The following is a 16,350-nucleotide window of genomic DNA, read 5'->3' on the forward strand; positions in this document are numbered from 1 at the left end:
AATTAAAAAGCATATAGATGCATAAAACAAACATGATCGTGATATGCAAATAAACATGAACTACTACTTGGTAAAATACTTGAATAAATATTCAAGGATTTTTTTCTCCAAAAAAATTTGAGCGTTAAGAAAAACGTGTACTAAGATTTTTTAATGGTTATATATGTTCTTAAGGATCTCTCAGTAACAATCGAAAAACTTTGTTCAGTAGTATAACATGTACAATACCTCATTTATCTTGCCTAACAGGTATATGTACTCGCAAAAATGTTACATCTGAATAAGCAACAATAATTTGATATACTCTCTTTACTATGAAGAGCCTGATGGTCTTATAATTTGAAGTCCAATGATGCAGAAGAGCATGTGCGTGTTCAAGTAGAGGACTAACAACTGGCTAACACTACAAGAAAAACATGATCCTACAACCGTTTTTCACCGTTGTTTGATGTCAAAATTTTTGGTCGTCTATTGAGGAGCCGTGTGATTCGATCAGACAACAGTGCATCGAACCATTACTAGAAGCTACAGACACAACAGGTTCATAACTGTTACCGAAACTGTCATTCAACAACAGGTTGTATAAAGACTGTATTGTTGGAACAGTTTACCTGCAACGGTTTTCCTCAAGAAGACACGGTGTATTACTGTCAACTAAGAGTGCAAAATTTCTATATATTATTTGTCAAACAACGGGTAGTTTGTTGATTGTTGTTTGAAAGGCTAACCACAATAGGTTTAGGACAATACAGTTATGTTATGATGTCTTAGACAACACCTTGAGCCAGAGTATTGTAAGGAAGTCTTTCAAACATCGGTTTGTGAAATGTATTTCCAATAATGAGTTGTGGTTAACGGCCATTTTAAAGCTCTTTAGACCACATTTTTTGTTTAACTCCTATTGTAGTGCACCCCTTGAGACAACAGCGTCGTATATAATGTTGTTTGAAAGGCTAACCACAACAGTTTTAGGTCAATACTGTTATTTTATGCTGTCTTATACAACAGTTTTAGGTAAATATTGTAAGGAGCTATTTCAAACAATGGTTTGTGATAGTATTTTAATACTAAGTTATGTTAACTGCCATCTTAATGCTCTTTAGACCACATTTTTTGTTTAAAGCATATTGTAGTGTTATCCTTGAGATAACACCATCGTATATTTTGTCGTTATGTGAACATGATAGACACAATATTACCATGTTTTAAAGTGTTGTGAATAGAGCTTTAGTCAACTGTTAAAACAATGTTACAGTGTTGTTCCAATTAGTTTGGTACAATGGCTGTTTTTGATTGAGAACACAATCATCTGTTGTATATAAAATTTTGCATATAAAATCCTGATTTCATCCAAACCACCTGTTTTCTAAAAACTAAATCCCAAAATGAATCCACCAAAAATGAATCCACCAAACGAACAAACCGAGAACTAACTACCAATCACAAAAAATCAAAATCCACCAAACCAACAAACCTAGAACTAGCTAGAACAAGAACAAGCCAATATATATAAATTCACCAAACCAACAAACTTAGAACTAGCTAGAACAAGAACAAGCCAATATATATAAATCCACCAAACACATATCAATCCAACAATCCTAGAACAAGCCAATATATATATATATATATATCCACCAAACATCTAATATAAATCCACCAAACACAACCAATCCAACAATCCTACAACACTAGAACAAGAACCGGGCAATATATATAGATTGAGCACAATATATATAGATTGACCATGCAATCTACTAATAGATTGAGACAAATCTATCAATCTACCGACAATTCTGTTTGGATTGGACCAAAAAGTGCATTACCATGACCAACTGCATAATTTAAAGTTCAAATCCGACTACTAGTTCAAACAAAAGACCACAAATTTGGAACCTAGATTGCATGGCGTTTCATGAAATATTTTGCAAAATCACAGCGGATCTCGTTAATGTCATCATCAGTGTAAACCAAGTTTGATCTGCGCATCCACTGAAAAATAACCCAAAATTTTACATAAGTCATACAATTAAGTACTGTACGAGGTAAGAGTATAAGTCAATGGGAAAACCCAAAGTGAAAATCTCACCTTAGCAGCAAACTCAAGTTCTTTGTCCTGAACAATCTCCTTCATATAGCGCATCACAAACAGGCCACAATCCTTGGTTCCTGACTGCACTGGAACTCCCTGGATTAATTAAAAATGCATTACAAAAGCTGTGAATTGGAGAGAAAGAAGCTCTTGTATGTATATTGCAGAGAGATAACTATACAAAACAGATTTGGTGAATGTAAAAAATAAGTCTCTAAACTATGAGTGCAGTAGTGTTTATATACAAGCATTAATCTAACTAACTTCTATCCTTAACAACTAACTGAGATGTAACAAATAATTATTTAATTACAATATCAACTAACTGAGATGTAAGAAATAATTATTTAATTACAATATCCTTAATAGCATAGAAAAAATATGATGAGAATTGATTATTACCGCCATGTTCTCCCACAAAATTTTCTTCTTGACAACCTTGTTGAGATCCTCTTTGTAAATTTTAATGGCACTACAACCAAAATAATACCAGCAAAACCATTAAGCAACTGAAAAATGCGTGGTCTATCAAAGTTCAAGACTCCATACAGATATTTTAGAAGCTGAATCTTACTTGTCGACAACATCCAGCCATTCCACATTAGCGATTCGACGTTTTAGAGGGTCCATGTGGTAGACAACCTCTGCCTCAGGATTTGCAACAGTTAAATTCCAATGGTTCCTACACAAACATGAATGAATTGAAGCCTTGTCATAAAAATTGAAACTTAGAAGCTCCAAAAAAAATCAATTTAAAAAGGCATGTGATCCTGTTTAGCTAAAACATTATATGAGAATGTCTAACTAGCTAGCTCTTGGATTAAAACTTACACGTCATTGTAAGGCATAAGAAAGTATTGCCCTTTCTTAGCATTCTTAAATCGTGCAGCGAGTGCACGCGACCTCTGCCCTGCATTACCACAGCCAATGGCACCAATTGTGGTGGGATCTACGAACTTGATCATGTTGGTCATCTTATTTTTTTGACGTATTCGTTTATGGAGCTACATATAAAATATGAGAGATTAAAAAAAAATCGTTTCTGGAGCCACAGACTAACTATGAGATATTAAAAAAAAATTGTGGAGAAACTTACTGAATAAAAAGGACGATCACAGACCCCGACATTTCACCTCCAGAGCACACCGAATATATATCTGATAAGTAAATGGCCATCTTTTTTGTAGAGCCAAAGGCTTCTTGGGATAGTTGAAAAGAAACCGTTCGTTCATCAGCTAAGGCACCCTTTGCCCATGTCCACAAACGATTTAATGCAGATGGGTAATTTGCACCCATCTCAACAACAAGCTCTGGTTCAACATCAGCGACTAATTTATAAGTCTTCTTTTTTCCCTTTTTCTTGGCTTTCTGCAGAAAATACACATGAAAATAGTAAGAAAGAAAATACTAAATAAAAACATTCTAGCTATATAGTGCTATTCTAAATATTTTTACCTTCGGAGCTGACAAAACATTGGAAGTGCTATTGTTCCTCATTGTTATCAAGTTTCTTGGCCATGCAATAAAAGTTCCCATGGCTTGTTCCACGGTCAAAATCTCGTCACCGATGGGATATGGAATCTTAGCATCTCCTTGAATGACTTGAGTGATTGACACTCTTGCATTCTCTTCCCCAAGTCTGACTCCATGGATTGTCTCCTCTCCTTCAACAACAACAACTTCATCAATCTTCGCACAAGCTACAATGTTGCTGAGCGATCCAAGAGCCAATTTACAAACAGAATTATCCGGAGCATTCACTTTAACTTCTTCACATCTGTCTTCCTCAAAAACAATTCTACAACTTTCATCCTTGCCATCCAACCTCTGAGCATCCTCAGGATCCACCCCTAAATCAACAAACAAACTTTCAATCTTTTGAATTTTCAGACCACCTCCCTCCTGTTGAACAGGAAATAAATTCTTTGCAGTTGTAGGTGTAGCAGGATGGTTTACAGCTGCATCAACATCAACCCCGCCGTTAGAGTGACAGCTTGCTTGTTGGGAAGGATGCGTTGGAGTACATTCTTGTTGTACGGGCCTTTTCAAGATCTCTGCCCTCAGCTTTTCCATTTCAGCAGCCCAAAAATCATCTCTCGCTTTAATTATTTTTGGAGTCTCCTCTGCCAAGTACCTCTGAACTCTTTCCTGTATCTTTTCATCCATTGTTCTAGCTTTTTTTTGCCTTGGAAGATCAAAATAAACCGACTGCTTTACATGAACACCTTGTCCACGGACCCGTCCACCATGCTCAGGCTTACCGAGCGCGAGTGTTTAAAACATCATCAACACCTTCAGCTATTAGTTTCCCTTCCTTAACCTCCTTTTTCAATTTTTCCTAAAATATTAAGTGTACCATATTATCACAGTCTGAGCTATTTCCATGTAAAAGACTAACATAATTAAGTACCATATACTTTCAATTAATTAAGACAAAAATTAATATATAACTTACAATTTCCGTTGCTTTATCTTCAACAATTTTTCCTAAAAATTTACCATCTTTGTCCTTCCTTGCTAGGACCCAGGTTGACGAGCGATCAACTTCCTCTTCATCTGGATGAGATTGATACTGCATTCACATGTATATGATCAGGAAAGTATAATAGTATAAATATGTTAGACAAATTAGTTTGTATTAGAATAATAACTATGTCATTTCACTATTACGCACCCATTCATTCTCGAGGTTAGCATAACCTTTTCGAGACATCCGATGTGGATATACACTCAGCATCCTTCTTTGTATAGCATCATCATGACATTTCTGCATAAGAAGCACGAATGTGGTTATGAAATCAATATTAATTAAATACCAAAAACTAGAAACAACAAGTATGTTTTAATGCTAACTAGAAATAAGTATGTCATAATGCTAACTGGAAACATACCAAAAACTCAGGTGACGTGCGATCAGCAACAAATATATCCCAATGCGATTTTTCTATGAAAGAGAAATCTGCAGGAGGATAGGCCAACACTTCAGGTTGATCTCGATAAGGGAGAATGTAATTTGTGGTCAGTCGACTTTTGAACTCCCTCCATTTCTGACCAGCGGAACGTAAAACCAACTTTTTCGCAAACGGAGGTAAAATGAAACCCAGCTACATACATAAGAAATTAAAAAGATATCAGATACATAAGTAATGAACATATAATGAAAGATACATAATTATTTGAGTTTGTTTTACCAGAACACACTCCCAAAGCTTGTTCTTTGTCTCATCGGGAACACATTTCCAACTATCATGCCAGATTGGTGCTTTGGTTCTTGCCAAAACCCCAATATAGGATTGCATTTCTGCCGCTTCAGGACCATACGGCTCTCCCTTTCCATTAAAAGACACATTAAGTTTATTCCCCTGGATCTTTCGTCTCACAATTCTATGCATCGTTACACAACCTCGCTTGAGTAGTTTTAGTCCTTCATTGTTGTTCGGGGTGGTAACAGGTTTCACTTTTTTCTTCTTATTTTTGGAAATTTTTTTCTGTAAGATTTCAGATATAGGCTTCTTCTTCACAGACTTTGGGGAAGAAGTGGATGGGGTGGGGGTCATAGCAGGGGTCTGGTTGTTTAAGGACCTGGTCTTTCGTAAAGCCCTGATCACATTCATGGTAGTTGGGTGGGATGAAGACCTGGACCTTTTAAGCTCTTTCTTCTTTGGCCCTGTTCTCGGTGACTTTCTTGTGTTCAATTCTGTCTTCTTTGACTCACTTTTCTTTTTCGGAGTGGCCATTATCTATACACCAAACAAAAACTAAAGTTTAAAACACATGTATCAAATGTATATGGAAGAAAAACCAAATTTCAGAGTCACATAATATAGAACATGTAAAATGAGCTGTCATATATCTAAAAGGACTTCGCATATATGCACGAAACATATATACTCAAACAGAGGCAATGTGTTTATGTGTTCCGTGAATCAAACAGAGGCAATGTGGATCAAAATCCACAAAATCTTAAGTGAAACATTAAAATCAAGCATAGTGAAACACTAAAATCAGGGATGCTGAGTGTATATGCAGAGTGTATTTAGAGGAACACTAAAATCTAGAGTGAAACATAGAACACATGAAATCAGGGACTCACAAGCATAGTGAAAATACAAAATCAACACCCACAAGCATAGTGAAAACCACAAAATCAACAAAATAGAACACCCCACAAGCATAGAACACCCCACAAGCATAGTGAAAACCCAAAAAATCAACAAAATCAACACCCACAAGCAGCATCATATATTCAAAACCCCACAAGCATAGTGAAAACCCACAAAATCAACACCCACAAGCAGCATCATATATTCAAAATCCACAAAATGCATTTCTCAAAATCGAAACCCACAACCCCTAAATACATGAAATCGGGGACTCAAAATCGAAACCCACAACCATCATATATTCAAAATAGAAACCCAAAACCCCTAAATACATAAAATCAGGGACTCAAAATGAAAATGAAAATGTGAATGTAAACTGGTAAAGTTGTCGCCTGTGATCGCCGTTGTCGCCTGTGATCGCCGTTGTCGCGTGTGATAAAATGAAAATGAAAAATGAAATTGTGAATGTAAACTGGTAAAGTAAACACCGCGAAGCCAAGGTGGGAGACAATTTTTGATTGGGGGGAAATGAAAAATCAAATGAACGGTGCTGATTTGAGATAGTACCTCAATCTAACGGTATGTAATGTCTTTTAATATATTTTAATTTTTAAAAATTAAATTATCTTGTCTGAAAAACTGTTGTTAGACATACTTTGTTACAATTGTTTAGTTAATAATTTCGATTAGAAGATTTTTATTCGGTTCAGTGTTTCGTTAAAAAGATGACTTTATTTTAAACATCTTATATTTTCCGATAAAATCTGTACATGACTACACTAAGTCGATATTAACATCCGTACGGTTGGATCGTTGACAAATCCATTTTATAAATTAATTAAGTCAACTGGGTAGTAGTACCTGTGTCAGGGACTACAGCTTTTACCGGATTTCTATTAAAAAGACGAACAAGAAGAGTTGATTATTTTCCGATAAAATTTGTACATGACTACAATAAGTCGATATTAACATCCGTACGGTTGGATCGTTGACAAATCCATTTCAGAAATTAATTAAGTCAACTGGGTAGTAGTACCCGTGTCAGGGACTACAGCTTTTACCGGATTTCTGTTAAAAAGACGAACAAGAAGAGTTGATTATTTTCCGATAAAATCTGTACATGACTACACTAAGTCGATATTAACATCCGTACGGTTGGATCGTTGACAAATCCATTTCAGAAATTAATTAAGTCAACTGGGTAGTAGTACCCGTGTCAGGGACTACAGCTTTTACCGGATTTCTGTTAAAAAGACGAACAAGAAGAGTTGATTATTTTCCGATAAAATTTGTACATGACTACAATAAGTCGATATTAACATCGATAAAATTTGTAAATGACTATCCATAAGTCGATTTTTATTTGGATTTAATTGATTTTGACATTCTTGGACATAATTTAAGGATTATTTAAAATTTTAACAACCCAATCATTGAGCTTTGTTATGTCTGAATGAGAACATAATCATTGAGCTTCGCACCTCCTCCATCGCACCTCGACCTCAAGCTCAACCTCCCCCATCGAACCTCGACCTCCATCGCAGAGACCTCCATTTTAGGTAAATCCGTAACCTAAATTATCTTTTTAGTGTTTTAGGGTTCCTCCATTGTTTCAGTGGTTTAAGCTCTAACACAAGCTCACCTCTGCAATTAATTGTTTGAAGTGATAAGCTTAATAGTTAATTGTTTAATTAGTTAGTCATAATCTTAATTAGTTAATTGTTTAATTAGTTAGTCATAATCTTAATTAGTTAATTGTTTAATTAGTTAGTCATAATCTTAATTAGTCACCTCTGCAATTAATTGTTTGAAGTGATGCACATTGGGAATTTGGGTTTGTGATAAGCTTAATTAGTTACTAATTGCTAATAGATTATGTAGTTGTTGCTGATTGTTTTGGTTTGGTAGTTAGTCATAAGCTTAATAGTTTTGGTTATTTGGGAATTTGGGTTTGTAATTGTTTTGGTAGTTAGTCATAAGCTTAATAGTATATGCTCTGTTTTTGACCATCATGTCACTTTCTTTTTGCAGCTTGTTTTATATCAAAATATGGATAGGTCATGGTTAAAAGCTGATAGAAGAACAAGAGAGTTTGAGAATGGAGTGGACGATTTACTTATGTTTGCCTTTGAGAATGGATATAACGAAGACAAAATAAGTTGTCCATGCTTAAAGTGCGCACATAGCAAATCTTGGAAAGCTCGGATTGTTAAAAAACATCTGTTTCAAAATGGTATTGATGAAACGTATACTCGCTGGATATGGCACGGGGAGCCAAATATTGTAGAAAGTCCTGTATTGGATGAAAGTGACAACTCGGTATCTTCTAATTACCAATTCTGCACAAGAATGGGTGAAGCTGACGATGATGATGTTCTTTCTTCAGATTCTTCAGATTTCATCAACCATGTGAAAGGTGAGCATGAACCTCTTTATCCTGGTTGTGAGAATTACACTAAGATGAAAGCTTTGGTTAAGTTATTCAACTTGAAAGTGAAGCATGGTATGTCTGATTCATGTTTTTCTGATGTTCTATTATTGATTGGGTCTTTGCTACCAGAAGGCAACAATGTCCCTTCTTCTTTCAATAAAGCGAAGAAAACCTTATGTGCATTAGGAATGGGTTATGATAAGATACACGCATGCCCGAATAATTGTCTACTATATCGTGGGCCACAAGATGAAGATGAGACTACTTGTCGCATATGTAAGGCCTCTAGATGGAAACTGAATAAGAAAGGAGAAGAACAAGAAGGAGTCCCTGCTAAGGTCTTATGGTATTTCCCCTTGATACCAAGAATAAGAAATTTGTTCAATACACCAGCGATTGCGAAGGACATGACTTGGCATGAGACCGAACGACAACAAGATGGTAAAATGAGGCATCCAGCAGACTCGCAAACATGGAAGGATGTCGATCAAAAGTGGCCTGATTTTGCATCGGAGAGTAGAAACCTCCGGTTAGCTTTATCCGCCGACGGTTTCAATCCTTTTCGTGGAAACCGTACTGATCACTCAAGTTGGCCAGTTTTGCTATCGGTTTACAACCTTCCACCTTGGCTCTGTATGAAAAGAAGGTACATTATGCTTTGCTTGTTAATATCAGGACCGACCGAGCCTGGAAATGATATAGACGTGTTCCTTCAACCACTTATTGAAGATCTGCAGGAGTTGTGGCGCGGGAAACAAGTGTACGACGCATATAGACAAGAGTCTTTCGTACTTAGGGGCATATTATTATGGACAATAAGTGACTATCCGGCCTTGGGGAACTTGTCGGGACATGTAGTTAAAGGATATAATGCTTGTATTGTTTGTGTTGATAAAACAGAGGCTACTAGGCTGGTTCACTATCGGAAGACGGTAGTTATGAGGCATAGGAGGTGGTTGCCTCGTCATCATCCGTATAGAAAGCAAAAGGCAGCTTTTGATAATAGCGTTGAGACAGGTGCTGGTCCTATTCCATTAACTGGTGAGCAGGTTTTTGAAAGAGTACAACATCTAAGGGACCATGTCTTTGGTAAGACACAACGCCAACATAAACGGAAGAAAGGTGATGCTAGACCAGTTTGGAAGAAGTTATCTATCTTCTTTCAACTTGAGTATTGGAAATTTTTGCCAGTTAGGCATGTTCTCGATGTGATGCACATCGAGAAAAATATATGTGAGGCTTTACTTGGAACTTTGCTAAATATTCCCGGAAAGACAAAAGATAGGGAGTCAGTCCGTCTCGATATGGCAGAAATGGGAATAAGAATGGAGCTAAGGCCAAAAACTCCCGGAAAGAAAGAGAAGGTACCTTTGGCTGCATGGAACTTATCAAATGCTGAAAAGAAGGTAGTTTGCTCATCATTTCTTCAAATGAAGTTACCGGATGGATTTTGTTCAAATATCAAGAATCTTGTAAATATGGAAAAACTTCGGCTTGTTGGAATGAAATCTCATGATTGCCACACAATATTGCATCATTTGCTTCCAATTGCGATTCGGTCGGTACTGCACAAAAAAGTCAGGTGCACAATAATAAGGTTTTGCCTTTTCTTCAAGGCAATTTGCAGCAAAGTCATCGATGTAGATAAATTGGAAAATATGCAATCTCAGTTGGTGGAAACATTATGCCAGCTGGAAAAACACTTTCCCCCTTCGTTCTTCGATGTCATGATCCATCTCTCAATTCATCTTGTGAGAGAGGTTAAGCTTTGCGGGCCAATCTTTCTACGTTGGATGTATCCTTTTGAGAGATATATGAAGGCATTTAAAGTATATGTTCGAAATGCTGCTCATCCCGAAGGTTGTATTGCCGAGGCATATGTTGCCGAAGAGGCCGTTGAACGTTTGGTCAATTTTGAAGAAGCTACCATAGGTTTGCCAAAAAATGATAGGCATGAGCAAAATGCAATAAGCAAACCTTTATCTGGTGCGACAATGATCAAGCCAAGCAAAGAGGAATTGCATCTAGCACACTTATGTGTTCTGCAAAATAGCAATCACATGAGGCAATATTTTGAGTAAGTTACTAACATATGTGTGTGTGTGTGTGCATTTTGTTATTTTCTCATTATCTGCAATTCGGTAAATATATTGAAGCAATTGATTTTACTTGTAGTGAACATATGGCATCTTTAATGCTAAGATACCAGCAGCATGAAAATGACGAGGTGTGGCTAAAAACCAAGCAGAATGAACAATTCCCCGAATGGTTCAGGAAAAAGGTAAGTTTTATTTATGTGTTTATTACCTTGTTACGTAGTCCTGATTAAAAACAATACAGACAAGTAATATAAGAAGTCGAAGACATCCAATAAAAAATAAAAACACAGACCTAAAAAAATTGTTTAATTTTTTTTTTATTGTACAGATTGAGACGGAATTGCTCCATGACCATAATAGCATAGGTGATGATATAAGGTGGATGGCAGAAGGGCCTAACAAGAATGTTCCTACGTTTAGTGGTTATAAATCAGCGGGGTTATTTATAGCACCAAGGAGCGTGATAATAATAGACAAGTACAGTGTAGTGGTGTTTGTGTTGTTGCAGATACATTAATGCTTTCCGAAAAATTTAAATCTGTTGAACATACTTCACATACCTATTATGGAGTTATAACAAGTATATGGGAGCTAGACTATAATAATTTTAGAGTCCCTATATTTCGTTGCAATTGGGTAGATATGAACAAAGGGGTTAAGGTTGATGAGTTGGGATATACATTGGTTAATTTAAATAAATTAGGATTTTCAAATGATCCTTTTGTTCTAGGGAAACATGTTAAGCAAGTTTGCTACATTGATGATACTCTTGAAAAATTTTGGTCTGTGGTGTTGAAAGTCCCGGAAAAGAACTTTTATGACCACTGTGATGATGAAAATGAAGGCTCTGTAGAAATAGAACTTGAGAATGAGCTGCAGTTGCCCGTGTTCCCGAATGTTGATGAACTGGACGATGAAAATACTAGCTATATGCGAGAGGAAGAAGAATGGATTCAACTTCCATAGTGGTAATATATATAATTATTTATAGATACTTGAGTCCATGTACCGCTCACTTTATTCTTTTTGTAGGTGAAGCTCCCATTATCCATGTGTACTGCTCGTGAACCCCTTGATGAGATTACTTTTGCCGTGATAAAATCATCATCTAGTTGACTGAGTTTTCAATTTGTGAATGCTGCTGGTTGATGCTCTTCTTATAATAGATGATGATTTTATCATAGCAAAAATAATCATTCGGCGGACATACAAGTATGGCTAGCTTCTACTGCAGAAACAGGGCTTGGAGATATGTTATCTACTGCAGAGGATAAATTATAAAATTTTCCACATCAAACTTGTGCAAATTAATGTTGATCACTTGTTTTTGTGTTTATGCAGAATTACCAGCATACGGCGGTTGTCAAGGCGTGCAAAATTATGGCTAAGCAGCATGCATGTTACCAAAGGCAGTAAACAAGGATTGTGTTTCCATTTTCATTGTAATATTCACTACTAAACAACTCTGTCTTGTATATATGGAACAATGTAATTTGAAATCTCTGTCTTGTTTAATTGAAAGTGTATGGTTTGCCAATTTTGAGGAATGGCTTACAATTTTGATTGAGGATCTCTAGTTTGTTGTTGGTTGGACCTTTGGCTGATTTATGGTATTATATCTGTTGGTTTGGGTTTATTCAGATTGGACATCTTATTGTTGGTTTGTGTACAGCAGGGTTGGGATATGTAATATGTGCAAGTCAATTTTTTTTTCCATCTTTGCTGTATAGACAACGGTTTCTTTTGCTAATCAGTAAACTGTTGTATGAACCTCTATTATCCCATAATGTTAATAACCATTGTCTATGAACTTTGCTTTCTACAATGGTATTTTAAATCCATTGTTTGATAGAGTCTAAGATATCAGTTTTAGTAAACCATTGTCTAAATTAGACAACGGACTTGTCAAAAACTGTTGTCTTAAGATGGAATGAATTTTTGTACATACAACATGCATGCAACATTATGTAAAAGGGTTACAAACAACAGCTCGTAAAATAACAGTTGTCTTAAGATAGAATGAGTTTTTGGACATACAACATTGGTTCACGCTTGTTTAAAATAGTCATAAACAACAGTCCATGAAATCACAGTTGTCTAAATAAGTCAAATCGAAAAGCTTAGACAATAGTGTGCAAAAACCTCTATAAACGTTGTTGGATGGAAAGCAAGACAACTGTTTTTTCATAGCGAAGAAAACCCCGTGGTTTGATTTTTTGGGACAACGGGTATATTTTGAACCGTTGTCTCATGACAGTTGTGTGAATGAGATTTTGGTGTAGTGTAATATAATTTAATTCAGTAGACTAATGAGAAAATACAGCGTGAAGAATTAACTATCATGGGTTTGTGCCTAACAGAATGACGTTTGAATTCTCAAATTTTAACTTAATGGTGTATCATGATTTGGCATTAATTAGGTGGCGCAAACTTCGACTGGCAAGTTGCAAGCGCTGGATTGAAGATGATTTTTTTAAGTTCAATCGATCTAATTATATACTACCTCAGTCCACCCAATTGTTATCGTTTTTGAGAGAGTGTGCGACACGCATTTCAAGATTAATAGAAAGTACAGTTCTATAACTTTTTTTAAAAAAATCCTTTTTTCTGAATAAAAATAGAATGTTTATACTTTTATTCATAATTTTTTTTAATAAAAACGTTATAGAACTATACTTTCTATTCATCTTGAAATGTGTGTCGGACACTCTCTTAGAAACGATGACAATTGGAGAGACGGAGGAAGTGGTAGATTTTACTCGATAGCGCCTTACGACGCTGCCTCGCATTTCATTGTAACAATATTATTATATGTAAACATCTTTATAATGATTTATTTAAAAAAAGCAATGGTATCATTATCATTGTTGTTACAACAATTCCAATAACTCTTTAAAAATAAAAAATAATATTTTAACTTTCTGATGAAGTAAAAACATTAAATACTGCAACAATCTCTTTTCAACTTTTTAATAATTTTAAAAGCAATATTCCTAAATATGGGGATTTGATGTAGTTATTTATTTATTTGTTGAAATAAGAGCCGAAATTCGTAACAGAATTTTATTTTCACATATTTGTAAGTTTATCAACATATGTATATACTATAAATTTATAGATAACACATTTTTAAGATTCGGTATTCATATTTAGGTTCAGATAAAAAAATTCACTTTAATTTGACCGATAAATTATCCTTTTCAAGATTTTTATCTATATTTCGGTTAGTAAAAGATCCATAAACTTATTTTGGCCGATCCTGAAATATAAAACACATCTTCAATTATAGAAATTTTGGATTGCAATTTCAATATGATCGTATAATTTATACTATTCGATACCTACTTCTGATCTGTGCTTGAGTTTAACTATCAAAATAAAATGATGTATACTAATCTCATTAAGACAAATTTGAATGACTTATTAAATTTTGATATAGATCATCCTATAAATTATATTATTCAATTATAAATAAAATTATTTATTTGTTATTGTCATAATTAAAAAAAAATGTGCACGGGCTATAAAATTCGTAATTAGGTATAATTTTCAGAAATTTTCCACTTTACTCTATCTTATTATTTAATGTATTTTACTCGATGGCGCCTCACAGTACCGTCTCGCATATTATTACATATTGTTATAAAAATATTATCATATACAAACATCTCTATTATAATTTTATAAATATGAAAGAGAGGAAAATTATTATTATGAATTTTGCAAAATTATTAATATTTTTCTTTAACAAAAAAATAGTTGTTACAACAATCACAAAAAATCCGGAAAAAAAAATAATGTTATTATATTTTTGATTAAACAACCCTATAATAAAAATTAATGTTATTACAAATTTGATGAAATAAAATTATTAAATACTACACCAATCTCTTTTTCATTCTTTAATAATCTTAATAATAATATTTTTTAGTTATATGTAGTTGAATATTTCTTAATTATATGTTATTTATATAGTTATTTAATTTGTTTTCAAATAAGAGTCGAAAATTCGTAACAAAATTTTATTTTCACAAATTCGTAAGTTTAATATATATATATATAAATAAAATTACTTGACAGTGTCTAAGGACGTGATCTCGCATTTCATAATACAAATTATAACGTATAATAACAACTTTATTACGATTATTAAATATATTAAAGTCTTCATTATTTAAATTTAGGTAGGGAGGTGTCTTAATAAAAATATATAACTTGATAATCACTAAATTTTTTAGTTGTTAATCAACAAACTTCATAAAAATATATAATTTAATAAACAATTTTATTATGATTATAAAAATATAAATGTCTTTATTATCTAATCAATGAATCGAACTATATTAAAAAAATAATAATTAATGCTTTAATAAGTAGTAACATTTTTTTCAAGTAACTCTAAATTTTACTTCAATTTTGTAATTATAAAATTACCGAATCTTATTTTTATTCAATACAATAGTTACTATTTTTTTATACTCGCTGTTTGAGATTTTTGAAATTGTATTTTGTCGAAACTTTTTTTACTACTCATGATAAATTATAATTAAAAATTAATTTCCCATCATTTCAATTTTGTCCTGGTCTTATATTTATAAGTACTACCTAAAACACTTGTTGTCTTTTTATCTAGAAATAGGTTTATAGAGCAATATGTTAATAATATTAGACATCACTAAATTATTTATTTATTTTAATCACCATCAACACAAACAACCTTAAATAATATATAATTACTGTTTTGAAAAAGAAGATTTATTAAACCTACAACTCCACAAAAAAATATATTATTATCTCCAGAGTTAGTTGCCCCATCTCATTTTCCACCCTTTCTACCCATCTTGATATCCATCTCCATCCCTTTCTTCACATCTCAACTCTCTCTTTCTCTCCCATTAGAATCTCAATAAACGAATAATCTCATCAAATGAAAATATTTTTTTGTTCAAAATATATTATAGATAATGTATTTTTGATCTCGATAAATAAATAATCTCGATTAATAAATAAATATTTCGGTCTCAAGATTATTCATTTATCGAGATTTAACTGTATACTCATCTCACATAGTCGCCCCTTCTCCATCCACATAACACTTTTTCTTGTTTTATAATTTTATTTCAACAAACATCCTTTATTTTTTTGCTCGTTCTTCAATAAAATCGAGCTTTGGATTCAAAAGTTCGGTATAATAACATATTAAAATTTGGTGTCATTCGAGATCTTTGAATTTTAATTTTTTCCATTTCGTTCTATTTGAGTCATTATTTGTATGTTTGATTTTCTCGTTTTATGCGATGTGTCTTAATTTGTGCGGTGTGGTGGTTGTGTTAAAAATGTTAAGGTGTACTAGGAGATCTAGATATCTCACATCAACAACAGTTTAGTTTCGACAGGTTTATAGTTGGTGTTAGGGTGCGTTTGGAATGTTGTAAAAAAATCTCAAGTGATACCCAATTGTAAAGCTACCATTTTCAAGGGAGATGCATGTTGTATTATTCGGGAAACCACTATCTTCATTTTTAATTTTCAGAATTTTTGTATTCAATTAGTTAAGCAAATACAGAAATAAAGTTGTTAATTATTAAGCTTGTTTATTTGTTTTGCAACTGGTTGCATGATCAA

General features: G+C 33.8%; 1 protein-coding gene across 1 annotated transcript; it reads left to right on the plus strand.

The window, feature by feature from the left end:
• Positions 1-8,244: 8,244 nt before the first annotated feature.
• Positions 8,245-10,707, plus strand: LOC141696171 (uncharacterized). Its single transcript, XM_074500352.1, has one exon. The coding sequence runs from the start codon at positions 8,245-8,247 to the stop codon at positions 10,705-10,707; it is 2,463 nt and encodes an 820-aa protein (XP_074356453.1).
• Positions 10,708-16,350: the final 5,643 nt, after the last annotated feature.

Source organism: Apium graveolens, chromosome 11 (assembly GCF_009905375.1).
Source record: "Apium graveolens cultivar Ventura chromosome 11, ASM990537v1, whole genome shotgun sequence".
Lineage (NCBI taxonomy): Eukaryota > Viridiplantae > Streptophyta > Magnoliopsida > Apiales > Apiaceae > Apium > Apium graveolens.